The 25,506-nt window shown below is 32.0% G+C and overlaps 1 protein-coding gene across 1 annotated transcript; it reads left to right on the forward strand.

Annotated features, from left to right (window-relative positions):
* Window positions 1-13,544: 13,544 nt before the first annotated feature.
* LOC134714664 (glycine N-acyltransferase-like) lies at window positions 13,545-24,091 on the forward strand. The gene is made up of 5 exons (XM_063576111.1): window positions 13,545-13,902; window positions 17,739-17,852; window positions 21,059-21,173; window positions 22,082-22,205; window positions 23,246-24,091. Exons 1-5 carry the CDS (start codon window positions 13,822-13,824, stop codon window positions 23,763-23,765), a joined length of 954 nt encoding a protein of 317 aa, XP_063432181.1. The 5' UTR covers window positions 13,545-13,821; the 3' UTR covers window positions 23,766-24,091.
* Window positions 24,092-25,506: the final 1,415 nt, after the last annotated feature.

The following is a 25,506-nucleotide window of genomic DNA, read 5'->3' on the forward strand; positions in this document are numbered from 1 at the left end:
AATAATGAGGTCTGTTTGTATATTTTTGCTGTTGTTGTTATGAAGTTCTTGTATAAATTGAATAAGTTGTGATTCGCATGATCTGGATTTTCGGAAACCATGTTGGAGGTCGTAAAGAATGTTATTTGCCTCTAAATAGTTCATGATGTTACTTGTCACTATATGTTCCATCAACTTACAACAAATACAAGTGAGTGAAATCGGTCTATAATTTTCAGCCTTGTATCGTTCACCCTTTTTAAATGCTGGTGCAACAATTGCATGTTTCCAGTCTTTTGGTGTTTTTCCTGATTTAAGAGATTTGGTAAATATGGTGGTAAGTATGGGTGCTATTTGTGCTTTCAGTTCTTTTAATACACGTCCACTGATGTTATCTGGACCACTTGCTTTGTGCGGATTTAGTTTATGTAGCAATTTTTCGATACCTGGTCTAGTGATGTTTATATCTGGCATTTTTGTGCATTTTTGTTCCATACACTGTATCACAGGCACTTGTCTTAAAAAAATAATTCCTATATACCTTAATGTTATATTAAGGTATATAGGATTTTTTTTTGAGACAAGTGCCTGTGCACTGTATACATGTTGGAAAAAGCTCTACAGAGCTTATGTTGTATTGTTATATGTATAACCGACTTTAAATAAATCTTTTATGCTTTATGATTTATACAGTTCTATACAAGTAGTCTGCATGCAGTTACACTGAAGTTAAACTACTTACACTTGAATCTGTGATTTCACTATAACGTTTCTTCATTGAAATTACATGTAAACTTTTAAATACAAGTAATTCTTGCAAGTTAAAAGAGAAAGGACAATTGCATATTTCTTGTTACTTATTTTAAAAACCTGCAACATTCAAATTCTAATAGGTTATATAACTTATAGTTATTGCGGATCTTTGGCGGATCCAATGGTCCGGGAGTTGGAACTCCCTTTTTTTGTACAATCAATGCATTTGATTGTGGACATATGGTTGGACCCCCCCCCCCCCCCCTTATTATGGTTGGTTCCCTGTATTCTGGGTTAGTCCCCCTTTTTAAAATGGGTGGATCCGACCCTGCGGATGCATGCATGATAAAAGCAAAACTTAGTCTACTAGTAAGTTAGTGTCCTCTTTTACTTTTGTTTGCTTTGTCAAAAAGTTAAGAGAGGTTTTACCTCTTCTCCTCCCCTAACCATAGATTAGTAGTGACAACCATCATATATTTCTGTTTGTCATATATCGAATGGTAAGCTCGGTCAAACTGACTGAATTTATAAAGGAAGCTACACAGAACTTCTGTAGTATCCTTTGGTTTAAATCTAAGGTATATAAGAGAAGTTAGTGTAAGCACTTAAAAAAGAAATATAGGACGAAAAGACAAAAAATATTTGACATTCAAAGATCTGGTTACATGTTTCTACCTTTAGTTCCAATCTTTAAGCAATCGGGCAAGTATATCTACGATTGATTTATTTACTACAGCCTGTTCATAGATATTATATCAAACTGTCTTTTAAATTATCGCCATGTCTGCGTTTTCAGTCAAATCCTCAAAAACTGTCGGATTACCTTGGTAAACATGCCTTACAGCTACAATTTTCAGACCTTGGAATATTTCTTGTTAGTGAAGTAACTGTATGAATCATATACCGGTATCAGTATTGAATGTTTTTATGTCAAAACAAATAATTTCAGAAACCAAACTATTTGTCAACGAAAGCCCTACTCTTTAGAACAATCAACAACTAGGCAGACGGTGACCTTTTGCAAAAAGGCTTTTAAACACATATTAATGGCAAAGAGCTTTTACGCAAAGAAAAATGTAATTATCAGAATAGCACAGAAGAACAAAGAAGTAATAGATACACCATACACACTTCACGGAAGTACATGTACTAGATAACTTTGATGCCAGTAAATACCTAGGCGTTACCATCAGCAACAACCTATCTTTACATGGCCCGCACAGTTTGGGACCCATCAAGCAAAAAAAAAATCATATAATTAGAACAAGTTAAAAAATATGCTATTTAAAATGCAGCATCTAATCACCAACGACAGCCGGACCAGATTTATAGGCCGTTTTTACTAAGACAGAACAGAAACTGACACCTATGGATAGTCATTGTTCCCAAAGAAGATCAGGGATTGAAATCAACTTCCATCTAAAACAACCTCGGCAGACACGATAGATGGATTCAGAATTGGTGTAATCAGCACAGTATGTATATAGTTTAATAATGTTTGTGTTGTTTTACTCTTTTTTTTTTCGGAGACCATTGTAGTTCCTACAAGAGGATAGGAATGATAAACATGTTTAACACTTTAGCTGTATTTTGCAAAACTTTCAAAATGTTGTGTCCTCAATGCATTAGTCCTTTATTTATATTTAGCCTTTTTTTATATTTATATATTTGTGCGTAAATGATGAGTCTTTTGTAGATTGCATGGGGTTCATCAGTTTTGATATTTGCCATTTAAAAATAGAAAAAATATTAGCTATGTAGTGACTGGAAACCAGACTGTAAATATGGAGAACGTTTTACTGAATGAACTCCAGGTTCTCTTGATAGAGAAGGGAATTACAGAAGGTAACAGGTAACAATACACATTTTAAAAACAACTAAAAAGGTAATATTCTATAAACTTCTCGCATGCTTTTAACTTAAATTATGAAACATTCTTTAAAATAAATTTGATTAGCACATACGAGAACTAACTTAGTTTCGATGTACCCTTATTTCCTGACAACCATGGCGTGCATTAGCGAGACAAAACAATCACTGGGCGGTAAACTGAAGACAAATACGTATTATTATAGATTATAAACCTGAGTAATTTTTAATTTTCACAGTGTTTTGTTTATAAGCGGATCATTTGAGACTACAAGAGATAAAACCATAGTTAAACAGAATTCATTAAATGAAGAACGTAGTCTGAAATGACAGATAAAACTGATTAATTGATCATGGGAAATTTAAACAAAACAAAACCAATATCTCAGTAATCTTTTAGTTTCTTTCTGTGAGATTTAAAAGATAAATGTAGGATTCAGTCAAAAATGTTTTCTAAAAATGTCAACACGAAGTAGTTCGCGAGGAGTAGTGAATACGAAATTCGGAGACAGGTCTATCATAGATTTGCCTGTCCTGGGAGAAGGAGGGTCTACGCAATACGTTCCACATTTCACAGTGGATGATATGATGTTGAAAAATCGTAGTGAGAACATGTATACCAGTAACTCAGTATCTATTCCAAGTTACTATTCAGAACCAGTGCGACCGTTTTCTCAGAGAGAAATGATGAAACCACAACAACCACATCTGAGACCATCTAATGTTGTGCCTGCTGCTTATGTGTATCCGAATAATATCTATAATGCTTTCGTGCCGCGACCATCTTCATTTCATCCTGGACCTACATATCTTTCTGGCCCTGAAGAAATCCATCACTATTACGGACAAAACGGACAACAGTTACCCGGACCACCACAGAAACAATACCTTAGTAATAGGAAAGTTTATCCAACAGATTTTTCAATAGAAGCAATATTGGAATATGGGAGAATGGTTTCGGTTAATATTAAACGTGGAAACATTTCATTCCGTGAAATACCAGATTTCTTAATGTCTGATTTAAAAAGGACTTATAGAATAGTGCCAAGAGTAAAAATCATCATAGAGGCTGAAGGAGACGATTATTGTATATATCCTCAAATATTAAAAGAAGAAGAAGAATATACTCAAATATTAAAAGGAGAAGAAGAATATACGGATAAAAGATCTAACAGTTTCGAAATGGATGAGGTTTCAGAACAAGATATAGAAAGCCAACGGTAGAGTTTTACTGTAAAGTTTACAAATAATTTATATTCATAGCAGGACTTTTTGAAAGTTACTATATAGGAGAAATGTCTAATAAAATAACTAACTCAGAATCGATCAGATTTGTGTTTGAAAGAATTAATTACTTGTGTATTATTGGTTTCTAATCATTATGTGAGACAGGGTAATTAACATACAGTATTTATGTACATGTCCTTGGAAACATATGTGAGATATCTGTCCTCATTCAAAGATAACACATATTCCTCATTTTTAGGGGTTTATGTTTTATTCGGTGTCTTCGGTGTTTTGTAGATCTAAATTGGCGAAATGTTTCGTAGCTTTGTATGGATTTTCAGTCTGTGCCGCTTTTTGTATTTGATTATTTTTGTATTGCTTATGCTTATTGATATAAGTAATTGATTTTAAAGAACATTTATTACTTAAAACACGAACTTTTCAAACTTACATTAATAAGATAAACATTGTTTAAAGATTTGTCAACGATCCATTAAAGATAAGTATATATATTTTGGATAGTTATGTTTACTTTATCCAGATAATAAAAAAATATAATATATAAATTAAGAAATTGTCAATATTGTGCTCACGACACTTGATTGTTACACATAAGACTGGATGCCCTTTATTATAAGGCAAACAATGACCAACCATCTTCATACGTTTGAAGAAATCTTTAAAGTTGGAGTCAGTAGGAAGTGCAGGAGCAAATATATAGACACTTTTGAACATCAACCAAATTTGTGCATAATTTGTTATATCGGAATGCAACCCGACTAAAAAGTAAAATTACAAAAATACTGAACTCCGTGGAAAATCCAAACTGACGGAAAGCCCCCAATCAGATGACCAAATCAAATGATAAAACACAAAAAAAATGCAAATACGATAACATATGACTACTATTACTAGTATTGCGATTTCAAGTTAGAACTTTTTTCACATGAAGCTTTTTTTTTTTTTTTTTTTCAATTTTTAGACTGACTTTTACACGACGGGTGCCACATGTGAAGCAGGATCTGCTTACCCTTCCGGAGCAACTTAGATTACCCCTAGTTTTTGGTGGGGTTCGTGTTGAGTATTCTTTAGTTTTCCATGTTGTGTCATGTGTACTGTTGTTTTTCTGTTTGTCTTTTTTTCATTTTAGGCCATGGCGTTGTCAGTTTTTTTTGGATTTATGAGTCTGACTGTCCCTTTGGTATCTTTCGTCCCTCTTTTATACATAATGATATTTCTTTTATCATTTTCTTGAGTTTTTGATATTGTTAATGATGAATTCTTTCTATGTTATTAACATTTTCATGTTAATTTTTCTTATTTCTTAACAGCATTTTGATATTATTTCGACTTGTTGTGTTGTGATTTTTTCAAGCTCGTAAGGTAGACATTCCAAATAAACATATTTGCAAAACTTGTTTCCCAATCCACTATAAATAAATATGTTTAAACTAAACATATTTGCATATAAAATAATACCGTTTAAGGCTTTGTCTGCTGAAAAAAATAAAACAAATGGCAAATGAAAAATAGTGTTAAAATGGTTTACTGACATATAAAGTAAAACATTCCATCATTATAAAGATTTGAAAACATCAAATCTGCTAAAATTCATTTATTTACCTTTATTTACCAGGAGACAAACAATCAACCGCTCTGAGCGGAGAAAAAAGTAAAATCACAAAAATACTGCATGAACTCTGAGGAAAATTTAGAGCGAAAATCCCTTAATCAAATGACAAAACCAAAAGCTCAAACACATCAAACGAATGTATAATATATCATTACATTTACTCCTTAACTAAACACGATGAACTGTTTTTTGTTTTAAAACATAGTCCATATTACATAATCAAGCTTTAATTGTTTTAACGATCCATCAACTTTCATGAGACATTATAAGACCAAGTTATTATTCTCAGAACTACAATAAACCACATGATATGCATTTTACTTGCACTTCAAATATTTATTAATTGTTAAGTTACATACATCTAGACTAACACGTGCAGATAAATTTTTGATAACCGAGTAAAACAACTACAGAAAAGGAATTTATTAATTTACAGATAAACTGGTATGATATTGTGCATGGGATTTACCAACCGTAGAGAGTTATGACGTCAATAAACGTGGTATTACTGGTGTACTAAAATAACATAAAACAGACACCTGAAGAATTTAAATAAAAAATACCCAGTTACATACAATGGAGAAATAAATTTAACACACTTCTATTACAAACAAACACTGTCAAATATTTCAATTAGCTAAATAATTGTCAATGTTTTCAACAAAAGTATGCGGTACTTTTATGAAATCCGAGACCCTATTTCATTGAAAATAAAAATCAATCAATATATCTATACTATTATAAAGAAATCATGGAGCGTTACACATCTCTACATGGATACCATTACATAGATTTCCGCACTGACAGAAATGATGTATACAATGTATTTACTCCCATTTTAATATTGAAAGAAGTTAAATCTAAGGGCCTTAATGTATATATACAGTGCAAGTTATTTTGTATTGAATTAGTTGTATTCATATATTTGAATTTTATAACCCTGTTATTTAGTAACAAGCTCCATCATGATTTAGCTTAAAAAGGATATGATCTAAACATAGATGAAAATTAGAACAGGATAGTTTTAAATACAAATTTCTGTGAAAATATTGAAATACAACAAACTTATTCGATTATTTATAATAAGAAATTCATTAGAACGGATTTAAATGTTATATTCCTTAGTCAATAATGGGAGTTCATGAAGACAGATTAAAACCTAGGTGAGCCAAGTGGGGGCCTAAGTTATAAGATACTTAATGGATGTGTTAATGCAGTTTGTATAAATATATGTCAAAGTCAAACGATAATCTGCCATACCTACTCATCTTATAATGGAAAAGTTTTTGAAGTGACTATGATTTGACATTTAAAAGAGAGGAGTATAGGATGTGAACATTTGGATTAACATATTATGGTGAATGACAGTAAAAAATGGTGAAATATAAAACAGATTAGGAATATTATAGGATAATTCATCTGATTTTATATCAATTCATGGCGGTATCACGAGCACAAAGTGAAACCGGTTCAGTTGTCAACACAAAATTTGGTGCCAGACCTATAATTGATCTTCCAGCATTTGCTTATGGAGTTGGTAAACATAATTACATGAGTTCTAATTTGGCCGATGTGCCACCGCGGATGTTTGGACCAACCGAGTATTCCTATAATGTTGGAAAGAACGTCCCAAGGGACCATTCAAATGGTGGATACGTAGGTCAGTATTATAATCAGAGTCCTCGTGGATATCAAAATAGTCTAACGTCAAACTTAGTTAAAGAAAGTAATGTTTTACCGTATCCTTCATACACAACTGTTCCAAATATGGCGGCCCAACAACAACCAATGCCACCACAGGGTCCAAACATGGCTGCCCAACAACCACAAATGCCACCACAAGGTCAGATGGCTCAACCATATGGCGGTCAAGGAAATGAAACTCATCTCTACTATGGTCCCAACGGGGAAAGACTACCAGGGCCACCTTCTGAAATGTTCAGACCTCGACCACAATATACAACAAACAGAAGACCATATCCAACAAACTTTAAAATAGAAGGAACTCTAGAATATGGAAAAATGGTGTCCATTAGAATTAAAGAAGGAAATGTTTCGTTCAGAGATATTCCTGATTCAGTGTTGGCTAACTGCCATAAAACTTATAGAATGATTCCAAGGACTGAAGTGACTATAGAAGCAGAAAATGGTGAATACAATGTTTATGCTTCTCCGGATGTACCATCTCCTATGTTAAGACATCAAGGTTATATGTATGACCCAAACAAATCGTATTCAAATGGAAGGCGAGCAACAGTTTACCCTCGCTCTTTCTCTCCAAATAGACAAGCACCACATCATGACATTTATACAAAGAAATACGAAGGTGATTATTATGCTGATGATTCTTATCAACGAAGACATACCTCATACGACACTTACAATAGAGACCCTCGTGAAATACACAGAGAACCACGGGAAATTCGCAGAGAGCCGAGAGAAATTCAAAGAAAACACTGGTATAGTAGCGAAGCGAATGTTGAAAAAGATGACCGCCGTGTTCATGAAATGGAACGTACAGGTTTACGTGATCCTCAAAGAAAACCGTTACCAATGAAACAAATGAATCCACGTAAACATGAAAGAACAGCATGATAGATACCACTACCAATGTTACATTTCATATATATATTGGGCATGTCCTCGTTGACAAAAATCCGCTAAAATGTTATTATCAGCTTATGTAGGCATGGAAGGGTAAATGTATGTGTATGAATTAGCTTGAACATAAAATATCAAACACAAAATTCTGTAAAATTTTAGAAGAAGGAATATATTGTCATTTTAGTATCTGCTTTTTTGGTAAAAACAAATCTGTGCCAAAAGACGAAATACTTTATTGCTTTTTGGTAACATTCTTTCACTAACTTTGTAAAATTTCTCATTTTTAACGTGATTCCAGTCACAGTTTGTTCATACTCTCATTGTTATTCATCTAGTCTTTATTGTTTTATATAAATATTTATTGTACTATACATATTTGTTGGTGATTATTAGATGCTAGCATGTACCTGTCAAAAAAACAATAACATACACACTACTTTACATATCTCAATACTGCACTCCAAAGAGAAAACAGCCAATTGACAAAATGCATGGCAACGATTCTTTACTTAAGGAGACATATACCCATATCATATGCCAAGGATTATTAAACACTTGTCTATAGAAGTTGTAAGGGCTATACTCCCGTTTTAGAGTGGAAATTTAGTCCATGTCCTGTCCTTTTATAAGAGGTCTATATCCTTGTTGATGGAAAATATTTTCCCATTTTGTGTGATATCATAATTTTTCTAGTCGTCCATTGTCTTGCCTGGTCTCAACTATTCAGGCATCTAATTTCTCATTGACATGTTCAAAGTTTGTTATATTGGTATTCGAGTAATTTTCAGTTGCCACAAATACAAACTGTTTGTTATTTTTAAGGCTACTTGTAACCAGGCCGATTTAATCCGCTTTTGAGTTTTGCATTTCTTAAATTATCAGATAACAGCATTACTATTAACTTTTGTAACATCTGCATGGTGGGTTTTCAGTATTTTGATGAGAGAAATACTGACAGGAGATGATTTTTAAAAAAATATTTCCAATACGTCATAAAACCCAACCACTTTTAACGCATACAGTAAGACTTAAAATCTTTGAAGAATTATTTTAAGAAAACAAATTTACAGAAACACGTGTGCTTGAAAAAAAAACTCAATACAAAAGCGTTAAATAATAGTGAAGTATTTTTATGTGATTAACAAACCATGCTTAATTGTCTTTATACGAGCCTCTTTGCAGTAAACTATTTTTATTAACAGCAAAACAACACCGCATAACTTTGTTAATCCTCGAAAACAAAAATGAAACATTTACACTGTATTCACAGTAAAGGATATTAGAAATTAGTGAGCTGGCTGTTTTGAAATTTCAGTTTTTTCTTGGTCTGGAAAAGGTCACAACTGTTCACAAAAAAAGACTGAATATGTTAAAATAATGATATATTTATCACCAACCTCCAAACAGGTCAAAAGTTCTTCTATTGGCAGCATGAATTTCAAATTGTACTTAAATGGAAGTAAAAAGCTTGTAATATACTATATGCAATGATAAATTAAAGTCAAGTTATTCCATGTACCTGATTGTTATGCATACTTTGTTGATCCATATCTAAGTATAGCAGGTTGTTCCGATACCCTGCTGTACATGTCAAAGTGCCTTTATTAAATGACATTTAAATATTGTAAAAATATTGGTTCTATTTTGGGCAAATATTCCTACATAGGATATACTTTAATTTATAAGAAGTTGATTAATTCCTATCCCACTGTGAAACATTATTATTTTTTGTAAATGTATCATAAATATTTCTGAAATTACTTTTATCCAAGACTATGTTGATGATAAACTTGGGCTGTTATTCTATATTCTACATCATTTAGATACGTAAATGAAATATCAATATCAAAATAATTAAAAAAGAAAGACGTGTATTAACATGATAGATAGTTTATTCTCATAAAACCATGCAAGTACAAAGGTTACAGAAAAATATACATAAAAATAAAAAATGCATTTAAAATGCATAACATTTCGGATTAGATAACATAAAAGAATATATACATATACTTATACAGTCAAATGTAAAAGTTATAATTGTATAAAGAAACCCTTTAAGTTTAAATATGATAAATTATGGTTGTCTAAGTTAGATGGATTGAGTTTGCTTTTAATGCATCGTATAAAATTGTAGAGGTTTCTTAGTGTCTTTTTTTTTATTACATTAAACAGTGTGTTTTTGATGATGTTATGTCTGGGTTCATTTGGAATAAATCTTTTTCTTTCATCTTGTCAAGCAGGGCAAACAAAAACATAATGATAGAACTACGCAGGTGGTATATATATACATGACCACCAGTACTGGGTAGTCAAAAATACCCCCTCCCCCTAAACAAATGATTACATATATATATGTATATGTATAAAGATAGAATAAATAAAATTGATTAAGTACTGCTTTGTAGGAAGATTAACTGTGACTTTTAAAGAAAACTTTACGATATAAAAAGAAATAAAAATGCATTTTGGCTGTTTTCTGCACTCTGGTCGGTTTGTTGTCACCTTCTCCGTGTCAATTTTCAATTTTCTTCCTCTTTTAAACATATAACTTCAGACTATTGTTACTTCAAATTGAATGTGATATGTGTCTATGTTTTCAACTGGAATTGCTTGATGATAAGGTAATTTTAAAAGAGACAAAAACTGAGAATAAGGTTAAACGTGATGCTATCGAACTCAAGTAGTTCATAATCACTGACCTTGTGTTTTGGTTTTATAATGAATCAACTGAACATGCATATGATTTTATTTAAAAATTTGTTAGAAGATGCATTTTTCGGAAAAGGAAATATAAAAAAGAAGTTGTGGAATGATTGCCAATGAGACAACTATCCACAAAAGACCAAAAATGACACGGACATGTATAACTATAGGTCACCGTACGGCCTTCAACAATGAGCAAAGCCCATACCACATAATCAGCTATAAAAGGCCCCGATTAGACAATGTTAACAATTCAAACAATAAAACTAACGGCGTTATTTATGTAAAAAAAAAATGAACGAAAAACAAATATGTAATACATAAACAAACGACAACCACTGAATTACAGGCTCCGGACTTGGGACAGGCACATACATAAATAATGTGGCGGGGTTAAACATGTTAGCGGGGTCCCAACCCTCCCCCTAACATGGGACAGTGGTATAACAGTACAACATAAGAACGAACTTTAAAAATCAGCTGAAAAAGCTTAACTCATCAGATGGACAAAAATATAAGTGGACGTGGCCGGGCACTTATACATCCCGACACAAAAAGACACATTGAACATATCTGAGAGTACTCGCAGTTATCTGACAGCTAGTTCAAAGCCACTAACAACCAAATTAAAAAATCATGCATCTAAGATTAAACTATCAAACTGTACACATTCAACATCCAATGGATTTACGGCAAAGACGTCATACACAGCCAGAGAAAAACATGACCTCGTGCAATGCCAAGTTACAGGTATCTACAGATTGTAGATCCATGAATATGTTAATGTATAACATACTAGTAAAATTTAGTTAGCTTTTAATCTACTGATAACAAAATCAATATTTATTCCAATAAAAACAATAATCTTATCTTATTACAGTTTTGAATAAGTAACCTATTAGAATAAGTTTATTTAAAGGAGTGACAAGTTTACATGGATCATTTCTAAATTTCCGGGCACGATTAACAACATTTCCGTAAAAATTAGGATGTGCTATCCCGTTTGAAATAAGTTTTCCACAGGTACATCCAAACTTCAAAACCAAATCTTTATATCTATGGAAAAAATTAATAAAGGTTTTAAGTAATTAAAAGTCAAGTTTCTGTTGTTTTTATTTCAAATCAGGGTCAATTTCAGTCAATACTTCCAAAATCTTGGATACTGATTATTCTTTTGCGATTTTAAAAAGAACACTGTATATTTGGTCACATTTCCTCGACGTAAAATGTGGGATATGCATATTCAAGTGAATAATAAATATCTCAAATGATTTTTGACTACAATAACTTTAATTTACATTTCCCCAACGTAAAAAGTGTAAAATGCATATTTACCTGCATTAAACCTATACAGTCATGCAAGGGATGTGTGTTTACTTTCAGGCTAGTATAATCATTCTCTTAGTTACATATACTATAAGGGCTTCAATTCGATGTTCTTGTTAGGAGCTAACAAGAACATCGAATTGAAAGCACTTATGCTCACGAACACTTTTTATGACCAAGGTGACCTTTTGTTTTGGAAAAATTCTGCTCGAACCAACATATCATATTTTCAATGACATTCCATATCTCCCTACCTTTCACCCTGAATATGTTGTTGAAATATCCGCTGCTGGACGTTAAATGAACGGCAATCAATCAATTACGCTGTTTGTGTATTTGATTAATACATTAATAATCAATGAGGACGAGGAACGGGAAATTATAATGAAACTCGAGTTTCTTTTGATCTCAGTCGTACAATTTTTCCCGGCTGAAACTTGGGGTTTTAAGGTAAGAAAAACCTATTTTAAATTTGTTTATAGGTCAGATTTTACGTAAACGTGATAAACTTGTGTTACATGTATAATTACAAACCAAGCTCAAAGACCGAATGGATATGCAACGAATTTCCCTAAACGATATAAAACATCATGTGCACTACAATTGTTTAACTTTATTTGATTTTCGCGGATTGCATTGTCTGCACTTCGACAATTCAATGTATTTATAGGTTTTGTTTGGAACTTTGATTCATCGATGTAAAGTACATCTTTTCCCTTTACTTATCTATGAATTGTTCGTGTAAACAATAGCCAAGGACACATTCCCATATTTGTGTTGTTCTCACAAGGTCAAAATCGGAAAGTACTAGTAAAAGGAATTGTGAAGAGGATATTTAATAGAAGTATAATTATTAAAACATTTCAAAGTTTACAGATATTCATATAATCAAATTTTTCTTCGATTGCTTTTGAATACAAAACTTGTTCAATATTGCACATGTTATACATTTTATGTAAACGTTTGCCTAGAATGATCTGGAACTAAATGAATTGCTGGCCTTTCGTTCGAACTTTGTTTTTGTCTGGAAGTTCCTTTTAAACATTTGCAAAATTTGATAAAATCTTGAAATTTTGTAATTTTTAAGTATTCATAATTTAGGACATAACATTATTTTCTTCTAATAGTACAAATCAGGCTGTTACACAATGAATTATATTATGGAAATTATTGCCCTGAATTGGCCCTGATTTGAACTTAAAAAAATAGAAATTTGGCTCTAGCTTTTTCCGAAAAAGCATGTCCTTATATATATATATACAATTATTCAGATTAAAAAAATGAAGTGAAAGTATATTCAGCGATTCATCAACAAACAAACAAAAAACCCAACTGTTCACAATATATATGTACATGGTAAACAATCTGCATACAATCATTATCATATGCAAAAAAGATACCCAATAAACAAATTGAAGGTACCTCGTAGATAAATTCAGAGTCATATATCACAGGACTCGGAAAGGATAGTAAAAGCAAAGTTATCTGGTTTAAACAGGGTCTATCAATGGGTCAAGTTTACGTTACAGTACAGTGACCGAATTGTTAAATCTGGCCACTAACAGAACATGGCAAGGACATGTGATCGTCTTAAAAAATACTACCTGGTCCATTGAAGATCAAATATTGGTCACGTGAAAACAGGTAAAAATATATACAAATACATTGGTATACCTTTACGTCAGGTATAATCGACATACTATACATGTGTATTGCATGAAGGAATTATGATTTATCAAATATTAAATGAAAATGAAGTTGTGGAATTAGAAAAAGAACTGAAGAAAACATTACCAGGTACAGCAAAGGTAAGCAATCGGTATAATACAGAATTTTAAAAGTTTTTATATTTTCTCTATTACATGTTTGATTCAATTCATGTAGTCGGTTTAAAGATATGCATTGCCTTATATAGAAATATCAACAAACATTTCCTACTTATTATACTAACATAGTATTTTTAAGATTAATTTAATTTTACTAACTAGTTATAGATATAGATGTGGTATGAGTGCCAATGAGACAAATCTCCACCCAAGTCACAATTTATAAAAATAAATTAAACAAAACATAAATCATGCATGTTGATATTAAAAAAAAAAGATCTGTTAATCAATTGATTCTTCCATTTAACTGCTACCATTGTTATAACGCTACGTATTTTCCAGCCCAATTCATTCATTAAGTTATTATTTTGGTTTAACGAACCACCCAGCTGTATTTGGTTATTTTAAATATTGTTTCAATATTCCTGATATTGCGGTGCACTAGTGACAATACCTCTGGAGACGCAATCTAAAATCTAGATTAGAACTTGGTGTTGAGAAATTTGTAACTTTTACCTGGACTGGGCTGTTTATATTGATAAGCAAAAGGGGGAGTTAGTTTGTACGGGTGTAAAACTGTTTTAAACTTACACTATGCCTATATCAAGTTAGGATATTTAGACCATGTATTTTGTTACTGGTCGTTTGTTTGTATTTATAGGTTATCGGCTGAGTCAGGTGGTTTGTATAGTCAATGAAAATACTGTCAAATTTTCTTAATATTTGGTAATTATAAAATGTGTAACATGACAAAAAAATATGTATTATAGTTGACCTGGAGAAATATATACATAGCTTGCAGACGTTATGTTACACATGTAACTGGTTATAACCTACAAACAGCCTTCAAGATTATAATTGATGTGACTTATTAGGTTTTAAAATTTAATAATTTAAATAGTATAACATTATGCAACAATTAAAAATGAAAGTCACCGTCTTAACGGAGAAGGTCATTTAAAAAATAAAGAATAATAGTTAGAGCAAGGCTTTCTTGACACTATATTATAGGATTCTGAATATTTTGTTTTGTCCTTGAAATTTTGGTTCGTTATTTGGAAAAGAAGACCAGGTTCTTTTATTTTTTTATTCGATTGATTTTGAAATTCTTTTTTCAAATACGAAGAGAAATAAACGGTTTTAGAATTAAATAAAACAAAACGTGTTTGATGCTTATACATTTGTATATGTTGATATTAAAATGAGAGAAAAAAGAGAGAGAGCAAAAAAGACCAACCACACATGATGCCGATACGACTTATTTTCCATTTTGCTCTCTATTAAAGAATACCCAAGTTATTCAATAAAAAAAAATAGTATGCAGCCGGATGTTAACTTGATTTAAATTTAAGAACTTTAAAATATTTAACACATACGCTGTGTTTAACATTTTATTCAGTAGTAGTCGTTTTATGATTTTTATCGAATATATAGTGTGATGGTTGGACTCTGTAAGGGCTATTTGATTATCTGTGTATAGTGAACGTTGCGAACAATATAGGCCAAAACAGCAACGTTTAAAAATCTCATTACATAACTATGTAATATCAAACACTGAAAAGTAGTCACCATCACATTCAATGCTTACTTTAAGCCATCAGAATTAAACATAAAATAATGTTCTAATTTTGGTTCTACGCATTGCAATAGTCGGTTCTATAACATGGCATTTTTTTGCCAAACACGACTGTTTGTGAAGTGAAGTCTTAAAATTAACCATTCAAGTTCAAGTTCAGAATTTTTGTGTGATCTATTGGACACATACAGTGTTACAAATAGAATTCAATAGATATATTCATACTGTAATAATAAAGTTTTCGCGGGCTAATAAAGATTTTGAAGTACTTTTGCAAGTTCTCAGACATCATTGTAAAAACCTTTGAATCAGAAAATCAATATTTAAGTACTAAGGATTCTACATAACGGGGTGAATATTTCAATATCTGTTTGTTTTAGGTCAGGTTTATCTACAGTGTTCTCGATTCTGGATTAATTTACTTTATGACATGTGTTCGAAAAGTAGGACGATTTCCACAATTGTAAATTATGTTATCAATTTGTTTCAAGATGAATTACAATTGTAATAAATTAGAAAAATTAAAGGAATAAAGTTTGTGGTACATGTGATTATTTGAACATACATATATTTGATTCATTATTTCATGTTTAATAATATTCAGATTTTTACCTATTGGTCATCAAGATCACATTTTCCTTTTCACATTTAAAATTCTGAATTTTGTAATGTTAGTTATAACCAAAATAACTCACCATGAATAATAAGGGTTACAAGGAACCAATGCAAATCAACTGGCAAAAAACATAATACAACCATTTTTCTTCTGTAATATGCAAGACAGCAGCAGACCGATGTTCGTAAATCCATTAAAAAAAAACCCACAGCTACAAGCCGGTGAATGGAATTAAAATATGTTAAGGAATCAAACTATGAATTATAAACGAAATGAGACCCGTTGCACATCGACAGAGTTAGCGATTCTCGCCAACGATTCATCACTTATTCAGGCTTATTAAAATTGATAGGATCAGTAATATGAAACAATTGATAAATGTGTAAGTAGTAACAACAATACAAATACAAGAAACATTCAACATTCTTAGTTTATTAATTTGAGGACAAAACTTATGGCTTTTTGGTCGTGTTTTTTTATGTCCTGATGTTTTTTGCCCTACGTTAACTGTGGCAGTGTCTGTCTGCGATTAATTCAATCGTTCTAAATCATAACCCAGCTAAGTCGGGTCCATCATTGAAAGCCCATCTTGCGTTAGGATAAAACATCTGTTAATGAAAAAGAGTGTCAATGAATTCAATATAAATCAATTCTGATACTTGCACTTGTGCAGACATTGAAAAGTGTTACAGCATTTCAATAGCGTATTACGTCATCAGTAGATAAGAAGATTTCCGTATTTGTATTCCTTTGATGACATAATTAATGTACACAACAGGTAACAGCTAGGTGCATTTTATAAATTTAGTTTCTATTTGCATGGATCAATTTGTTACACAAGTATATCTACAGTCTTTTTTGTGCCAAATGTATCAAGATACAGTTTCAATATTTGATTTGGAAGCCCAGAATATATATATGTTAAAACAATATTTACACCATACCTATTTACAACCATTGAAACTTGTAAATAAACAGAACAAAACTACGAAATTAAATATTTCATCGACGTATATAGATCGTCATTGGTTCATTGTGTGTACCTAAATCGTTAATGCTTAATAATATAAAGTGTTCAACAAATATAATAATGTTTGTTTCTTCTATGTTATAAACTTCATAGTGCTTTATAAGGGTCAAGTTTGCGTCCGATTTTCGGAGGAGGAAATTGTCAAGAAATAGAGATTTGAGTTCCTTTGTCGTTTTGGGTATAGCGTGTGTTATTAAAAATGCATTATGCGGTCAAAAATAAATATTGTTTAGAGTCCATCTCGCGAAAGATTTTTTTTTCATTCTTTGGTTTCCTATTAATTGAATTGCTTTAGAAACGCGAATAAGGGAAGACACAGTCCAAATTTTAATCGATGCATTGCTGTCTTTGTGTTTGGAGAAATACAACAAAATTGTTTTTAATTTTTCTGAAGCCGTACATGTTACAAAACCTCTCAATGAAAAGCAATTTTTTTTTTATCTTAACGGCATGATGACACTGCTAAAATATCAGCATGAAACTAGTATATACACCATACATAGTCCTACATACGATTATCCATTTAAACATAAGTTATTCCTAACTGATTTTAACAGTTTGGTATCTTTTCATTTTCTTTTTTTCTTTTTTTTCAGATTTATTACGTTATAAGAAGTTTTGTCAATGGTAATTTGCAAGGTTATGAAGTACTGGTAGACAACTGGCCATCGTGGTCATGTATTATACTTCGGCCACATTCAGAAAAACAGGTACATACTATATCCTTACAATACAATGTCGAAACACTGTTATTATTGTTCGAGAGTACAGTTAAATTTATATTTTGTACAAGAAAGCAAAATAGTAAATTTTCGCCAATAGACCTCAACTGTTTTCCCTTTCAACGGAATATTCCAAATGAAAAACCGTTATTCTTTGACTTTTCAGAAGGTATTTACATATCAGCGCAGAAGGTGTTAATTTTATAGAATAATGTATGGATATTGTCGAACCTGGCACTTAAACACACGCATGTTGAAAGGATGCTCTGTCGCGTGCTGGATGTATACATACGCTGCTACGTCCGTTTAGAATGGGGTAGATAAAACCGATTGCTTACATGTATGGATTGTGTAACGCTATTTAAAAGTTAATGTACCATTGCATCAATTATTTGGGGGCCTGTATGTGGCTTGTTTCAATGCAACTTGTTTTATCTTATCCACCAAGTTTTCTAGGCGTAGTTCATGTAATATATGATATATTGGTAATTTGTTCTCACAAGGAAACAACAATCATTTAAACAAATTGAATGCTGAGCTACCTAAATGGAGGATTTCGATGCAAATATTTCTAGACGTCGAATGTACATGTTATGCATAAGAATCTTTGTCCCTTCACATTAAGAAAAGGCTGATTGGAGGATACAAGATGATTTATATTTGAGTTTAAAGATTTATGACGAATACAATAAGTGAACTTCAGGGCTGACTACTAAAGGACAGTATATTCACTGACCTTGAAAAATAACTTAAATATAGAAGGCAAATACATGTTGCTGTCACCAACCTTATAGAAACAGGGGAAGTGACAATGTTTTCTCTGTTTGTCTCATCCTCCACCAACCTTATAGAAACAGGGGAAGTGACAATGTTTTCTCTGTTTGTCTCATCCTCCACCAACCTTATAGAAACAGGGGAAGTGACAATGTTTTCTCTGTTTGTCTCATCCTCCACCAACCTTATAGAAACAGGGGAAGTGACAATGTGTTCTCTGTTTGTCTCATCCTCCACCAACCTTATAGAAACAGGGGAAGTGACAATGTTTTCTCTGTTTGTCTCATCCTCCACCAACCTTATAGAAACAGGGGAAGTGACAATGTTTTCTCTGTTTGTCTCATCCTCCACCAACCTTATAGAAACAGGGGAAGTGACAATGTTTTCTCTGTTTGTCTCATCCTTCACCAACCTTATAGAAACAGGGGAAGTGACAATGTTTTCTCTGTTTGTCTCATCCTCCACCAACCTTATAGAAACAGGGGAAGTGACAATGTTTTCTCTGTTTGTCTCATCCTCCACCAACCTTATAGAAACAGGGGAAGTGACAATGTTTTCTCTGTTTGTCTCATCCTCCACCAACCTTATAGAAACAGGGGAAGTGACAATGTTTTCTCTGTTTGTCTCATCCTCCACCAACCTTATAGAAACAGGGGAAGTGACAATGTTTTCTCTGTTTGTCTCATCCTCCACCAACCTTATAGAAACAGGGGAAGTGACAATGTTTTCTCTGTTTGTCTCATCCTCCACCAACCTTATAGAAACAGGGGAAGTGACAATGTTTTCTGTTTGTCTCATCCTCCACCAACCTTATAGAAACAGGGGAAGTGACAATGTTTTCTGTTTGTCTCATCCTCCACCAACCTTATAGAAACAGGGGAAGTGACAATGTTTTCTCTGTTTGTCTCATCCTCCACCAACCTTATAGAAACAGGGGAAGTGACAATGTTTTCTGTTTGTCTCATCCTCCACCAACCTTATAGAAACAGGGGAAGTGACAATGTTTTCTCTGTTTGTCTCATCCTCCACCAACCTTATAGAAACAGGGGAAGTGACAATGTTTTCTGTTTGTCTCATCCTCCACCAACCTTATAGAAACAGGGGAAGTGACAATGTTTTCTGTTTGTCTCATCCTCCACCAACCTTATAGAAACAGGGGAAGTGACAATGTTTTCTGTTTGTCTCATCCTCCACCAACCTTATAGAAACAGGGGAAGTGACAATGTTTTCTCTGTTTGTCTCATCCTCCACCAACCTTATAGAAACAGGGGAAGTGACAATGTTTTCTGTTTGTCTCATCCTTCCATTAATTAATTATTCCTCATTATTTCAATGTCAATACAACTAAACGTTTGTTTTGAGGTACATACATCGTTTTAGGTTTTCGTATGTATACATACAAATAGTACCGTATATCTTTAAACCGTGATCCACATAATATACAAAATGATAGTATTCAATGAATTTAGGTCACACTGATTAAAGGACAAGGAATTTGTGTCCTTTAAATTCACAAATGTAAACACATTTAAAAATGATTTGTTACTCGATATCGAAACCAATATACTAATGTAGATATACGTAATTTAGTTGAGTTCAAATAATTATATAAATAGACTTGTGTAACCAAAGAAGGAAAAGACTTCTTATCTAATACGGTTTTTTTTGTTCCAAAAAGTTGATATAGAAAAAGAAAATGTGGTATGATTGACAAATTTCAACCAGATAACAAAAAAAACCAATGTAAATAACCATACATATAACCATCAACAATGAACAAAACCTGCTTTACAGTGAGTTTGAATTTCTCTTTTTTTCTGAAAAATTAATCAGTAATATTTAAGAGAAATGATATTTATTGCTAATTGAATAACTTTTAAAAACGGATAAAAATAAAATAAACAAGAAATCAAATGTTTTACATCTAAGCCATATCATACCAAAAGGTACGATTCTAAATGTAAACCAATGAAACAACGAGACATCGAGACAACGAGCGACTTTATTTACAGTAAAACAATTAAACATGGCCATTAGAGTTAATCTTCTGTCCTGGATGGTCACATAAACAATGCCTCCACCCCTTTGAAAGTACATGTTCAAAATTGTATCAATGAGTGTGAATTCCTCTCTACATATGTTCCTCATTCATGCAATGGCGACCAATTGGTAAATATCGAGGCATTGGCGACCATAAGTTCTCATTGAAATAATACGGAATAATTTGAGATGCCTTTTTTGGATAAATGTTATAAATGTTATATAACGCCCTGAATAGCTTTCAAACAACCCAAGTAAGTATCGTTTTATCTTTGATTGCACCAAGAACACCGATTTGTGGAAGAGTGGATGTTTTACTTCAGAAAGCAAAATTGTAATTAAAAAAAATATTTACATTTCACCTTTTCTCATCTTTTCAGGTACCTAGATATTTTAGTCATACTTATATGTGTCATTCGAAAAGTGTAACAGCGTTGAAATACTTCATTCAGAGACCAGGAGTTATAAACTGGGAGGAACCCGTTACTTTTACAGGTATGGTATTCACTATGATAAACTAGTCTTTCACAATATATGCTTACTTATATGTTATTATCTGAGAGAAATCTGTCAAATTTGCAGGTATGTTATTAAATTACGGACTGCCATCACATTCAACATTAATCAAATAGGTTTTTTTTCTTAATACTTTAGACGCAATATCTGCACAATATCTCCCATTTTATGCCAACAAAATAAATTTCGATGTAAATTTCTGTTTGTTATAAACATTATTTTTAAAGATTTTTATAAAAGAATTTCGAACGTCAAGCGTACTATATAACATGCGTATACAAAGGAAAGAAAAAACAACAAAAAGAGTACTAATTTCGTATACACGCATCTGTTTTTTTTTAAAAGACCTTCTTTCTGCTGGGTGTTGTTAACGACCTTGACTGGCTGATAATCCATTGCACGGTCTTTCTTACTATTTTTGATGTTTGTTGATATGAACTTCCCGGAGGATTTGTGTGTGTGTTTGTTTGCGGTACGGACTTATGAACATGAAAGGCCGGTGTTTTAAGAGTGCGTTTGAATAGTTTTACACTAGTAATTTTTGGGGCCTTTTATAGCTTGCTGTTCGGTGTGAGCCAATGCTCCGTGTTGAAGGCCGTACCTTGACCTATAATGATTTACTTTAATTTCTTGTTACTTGGATGAAGAGTTGTCTCATTGGCACGTATACACCATCTTCCTAGCAAATGCTATCAAAAACCTATACCGTCTTTCCTTCAATACTTACTTCTCACTTCTATAAATATCGATCTAACTAGTTTATCTCTACTTGTAAGTTTTGATTGTCACCCTGCTATATCGGAACCCTCTCTGTTTGACAAAAAAATTACACTGGACGTCAAATAAACAGAACCAGACATTACTATAGTTTCTTAAATATATTTCAGGTGTACCAAATGATATTATACCTGTTATCACAGAACTGAGTCGAAAACATGGCGCCACTGTATCATCTAAGGAATCCAGATTTATGTATTGTTGGACCAAACCAGAACCCCCTCCTCTACCTCAGTAAGATATTCGATATGATGTGATGTAATGTAAACTTACCGTGGCAATAACGAGGGTTCAAACTATTCGTTGATAATTTTTCTTATAACTTTACTTATACCTGGGAACAGTATATATATGTTCCTACTTATACACAACATTGATTGATTGATTCAACGCCACTTTCAGTACTATTGTGCTATTTCGTGGCGGTCAGTTTTTATAGGTGACGGAAGCCGGAGTGCTTACACACAAGAACTTTGTTTTTATGAATTTAAACAACTAAAATAGCTTGAATTTAAACCTGATACAAGAACTTTTATTATAAAATATATACCACCTATTCCCCATTTTAGATCCTACTTGGCCTAAATGTGAATAATAAAAGTACAAGATACTATGCTGACAACTTTGTCAACAAAAACTAAAAATTTCCATAACATCAATTCGTTATAACCAACATTGCTGTGTTAGATAAATTGATACAAAATTACAAGTTTGGCATGTTTTGTTAATTTGTGCATGAAAAAAAAACTATTCAACCAAAAGAAAAATAATTCTGAAAAAGTCAAAAGATAGCTTCAATTTCAATAGATTTTGGTTTTGCCCTTTTACTTTTGTCTTGGTTTTAATCTAAAGTTAAATCTGTAAAAATTGACGTTTCAAATAAACTCATCGTAGATACTGGTACCAGGATAAACATTTTGTATTTTGTTTCGTTCATACAAAAGACTCACTAGTGACGCTTAAATAAAAAAAGTTAAAAAGGCCTAATAATGTACGAAGTTAAAGAGCCTTGAGAATCAAAATTCCTAATACTTTTGCCAAATATATTCGTGATGTCTTAAGTCGTTTATTGATTGGTAAAAAACAAATTGATAAAGAGCCGTAATTTTGTCAGAATTACAAAATTAAATGATACTGGTTTAAACATAAATTCAACACAAACTGACCCTACCTCATAATTGAACTATTATGTTTATAAATTGAATAAATCTAAGAAATTCTTAATATACACAAACGATTCCAGCCACACTATATTAATTATTTTAATATTTTAGAATACCAGATGATATATGTCTAGGAACATTAGAACAAAAACACGTAGAAACAATGAAGGAGGACTGGGAATCTACACGATACAGGGAAGGTTTAGAGGGATATTTCTCTGGTGTTGTACAAAACTTTGACAGTAGTTGTGTAACTGATAAAGAAGGGAATCTCTTAGCCTATATATGTATGCAATATAATGGCGCCATGGCTATGTTGTATATAAGACCAGAATACAGACAGTGTGGATATTTTAATATACTTCTTAGTGACCTTACTCGCAAACGCCTCGCAAAAACAGAAGTGGCGTATGCATTCATTCCTGTTCAAGATACGCAACTCATAAAACTAGCTCGGGAATTTGGATTTGAATGGGTGCCAGAAGGAAATATGACTTGGATTAGATACAATCCTCCAGCTCAACCAAACCGTCTTTCAAATGTTACCAAATCCGTAGAAGCCAAATCTAGCAACTTGGAGGATTGTTTGAATCATTTTAAAATCAACGCCATTCCTCTAACTACTTTGTGATAACAACACGGAATCGTTGTAGGCACAGTTAGTATGGATAAGGAGAATAACAAAAATCAAATCATTTTCAATTCATAAAAAAAGAAAAATCCTAGCTATGCATCTACAGAAGAGTTTCTAGTTTTGAATTCATCATACAGCATATATTTATTGCAAAATCAAATGACTCGCTATAAACTTGGATAAACAAGCTAATCATTTTGGTTTTTATTTGTTATTGTTTATTGTTGTTATTTATTTCCATATCGTGTTCATTGTTACTTACAAATAAAGTAATCATAAGTTGTAATAACTTAAATAAATTAAAAAGATGGTGCATAGATGATCACGAGGGACAAAATGTTCATATACAGTACATTTTTTCTCTCTCGGAAAGATGATATGGGTGCATTATCTTTGTATCTTTTCAAAAAAAAAGATGTGGTATATGCACAGTACATTTATTCGGACTGATAATATGGGTGTATTAGATTTTACTATTGATTTGAAATGAAAAAAAGTGGATGATTTACATTTATTTATTACATATTTTCGTGTAGAAAAAAAATAGTCGTTGTTTTAACTCTTGATATACACTACCAATCTTGATTAAATATGATACATACAGTACAATTATTATTCAAATGAAAAGAAACATAGCGTGGATGATTTTCTTGTACAAAAAAAAAGATTTTATTATTATAAGGCCTTCTTAGTTTATATATTATGTATACAGTTTTGTAGTAATGTTATTAGGCAACGCTATATAATGGTTCTACTATGAAATATGCAAAACAATTAGGGTAAGAAAACTGAGTATTTCATAAGGTAAGAATTCGATGAAACTTTATCATTTTGCCTGTACCGACCCATTTGTTCTATCTTTAGTCATTGTGACTTTTTGAATATACATTAAAGACCTATTGGTGGCCTTCGGTTGTTTTCGGATCTATGGTCGGGTAATTGTCTCTTTGACACATTCCTCGTTTCCATTCTCAATTTTTTTTAATGTTTTTAAAAATTCAAAATTTTGGACTCTTATAATACATGACATGATTTTTTTGTACAGATTACAATACTATTTTATACTACAACAACATGTTTTATCAAAATGCAAATACATATAGTTAAAATTGAAAGAGTACCCTTACTACATGAATAGTGGACAATCTGTTGGTAACTTGTATCCTTCGGTTGCTGTTTCTTTGGCATTTGTATAACATCTTATTGTATTACCAACGTTAAGTCAAAATCCCAAGTATTTGATAAATTTTACAAAACGTTCTTGGTTAATAGATATGTTATATTTCCTATTTTGCAAAATGCTGTTATAGATATATTTTGAAATTTCCAATTGGCAAAATAGGAAATATAACAGAAATAGGAAAATGTTCAAAATGTTGAAATTTATCAGTCACCGTATTAAAGGTACGAACCATTAATCCCTTATCTTACCTGGTATGAATTTTGGGATATGAATTACTGTACTTTTTCAAACTACTATAACATTAATATCTTACGTCTTATAGAAATGCACATGTAAAAATTGAAAATTGAAAAGGTACCCTTACTTCATATATAGTGGGAAATCTGTTGGAAATTTACATCTAATTATACTACCAATGTTTAAATTCAATATTTTAAATCCCAAGTATTGAATAAAGTTTACAAATGAGATCCTTGACCAACCTTCATTAGTTACTACAGAAACATTAGTTTCGAATGCCAAGAAAAAAACATATACCATGGAACACAAAATTCT

Source organism: Mytilus trossulus, chromosome 4 (genome assembly GCF_036588685.1).
Source record: "Mytilus trossulus isolate FHL-02 chromosome 4, PNRI_Mtr1.1.1.hap1, whole genome shotgun sequence".
Classification (NCBI taxonomy): domain Eukaryota; kingdom Metazoa; phylum Mollusca; class Bivalvia; order Mytilida; family Mytilidae; genus Mytilus; species Mytilus trossulus.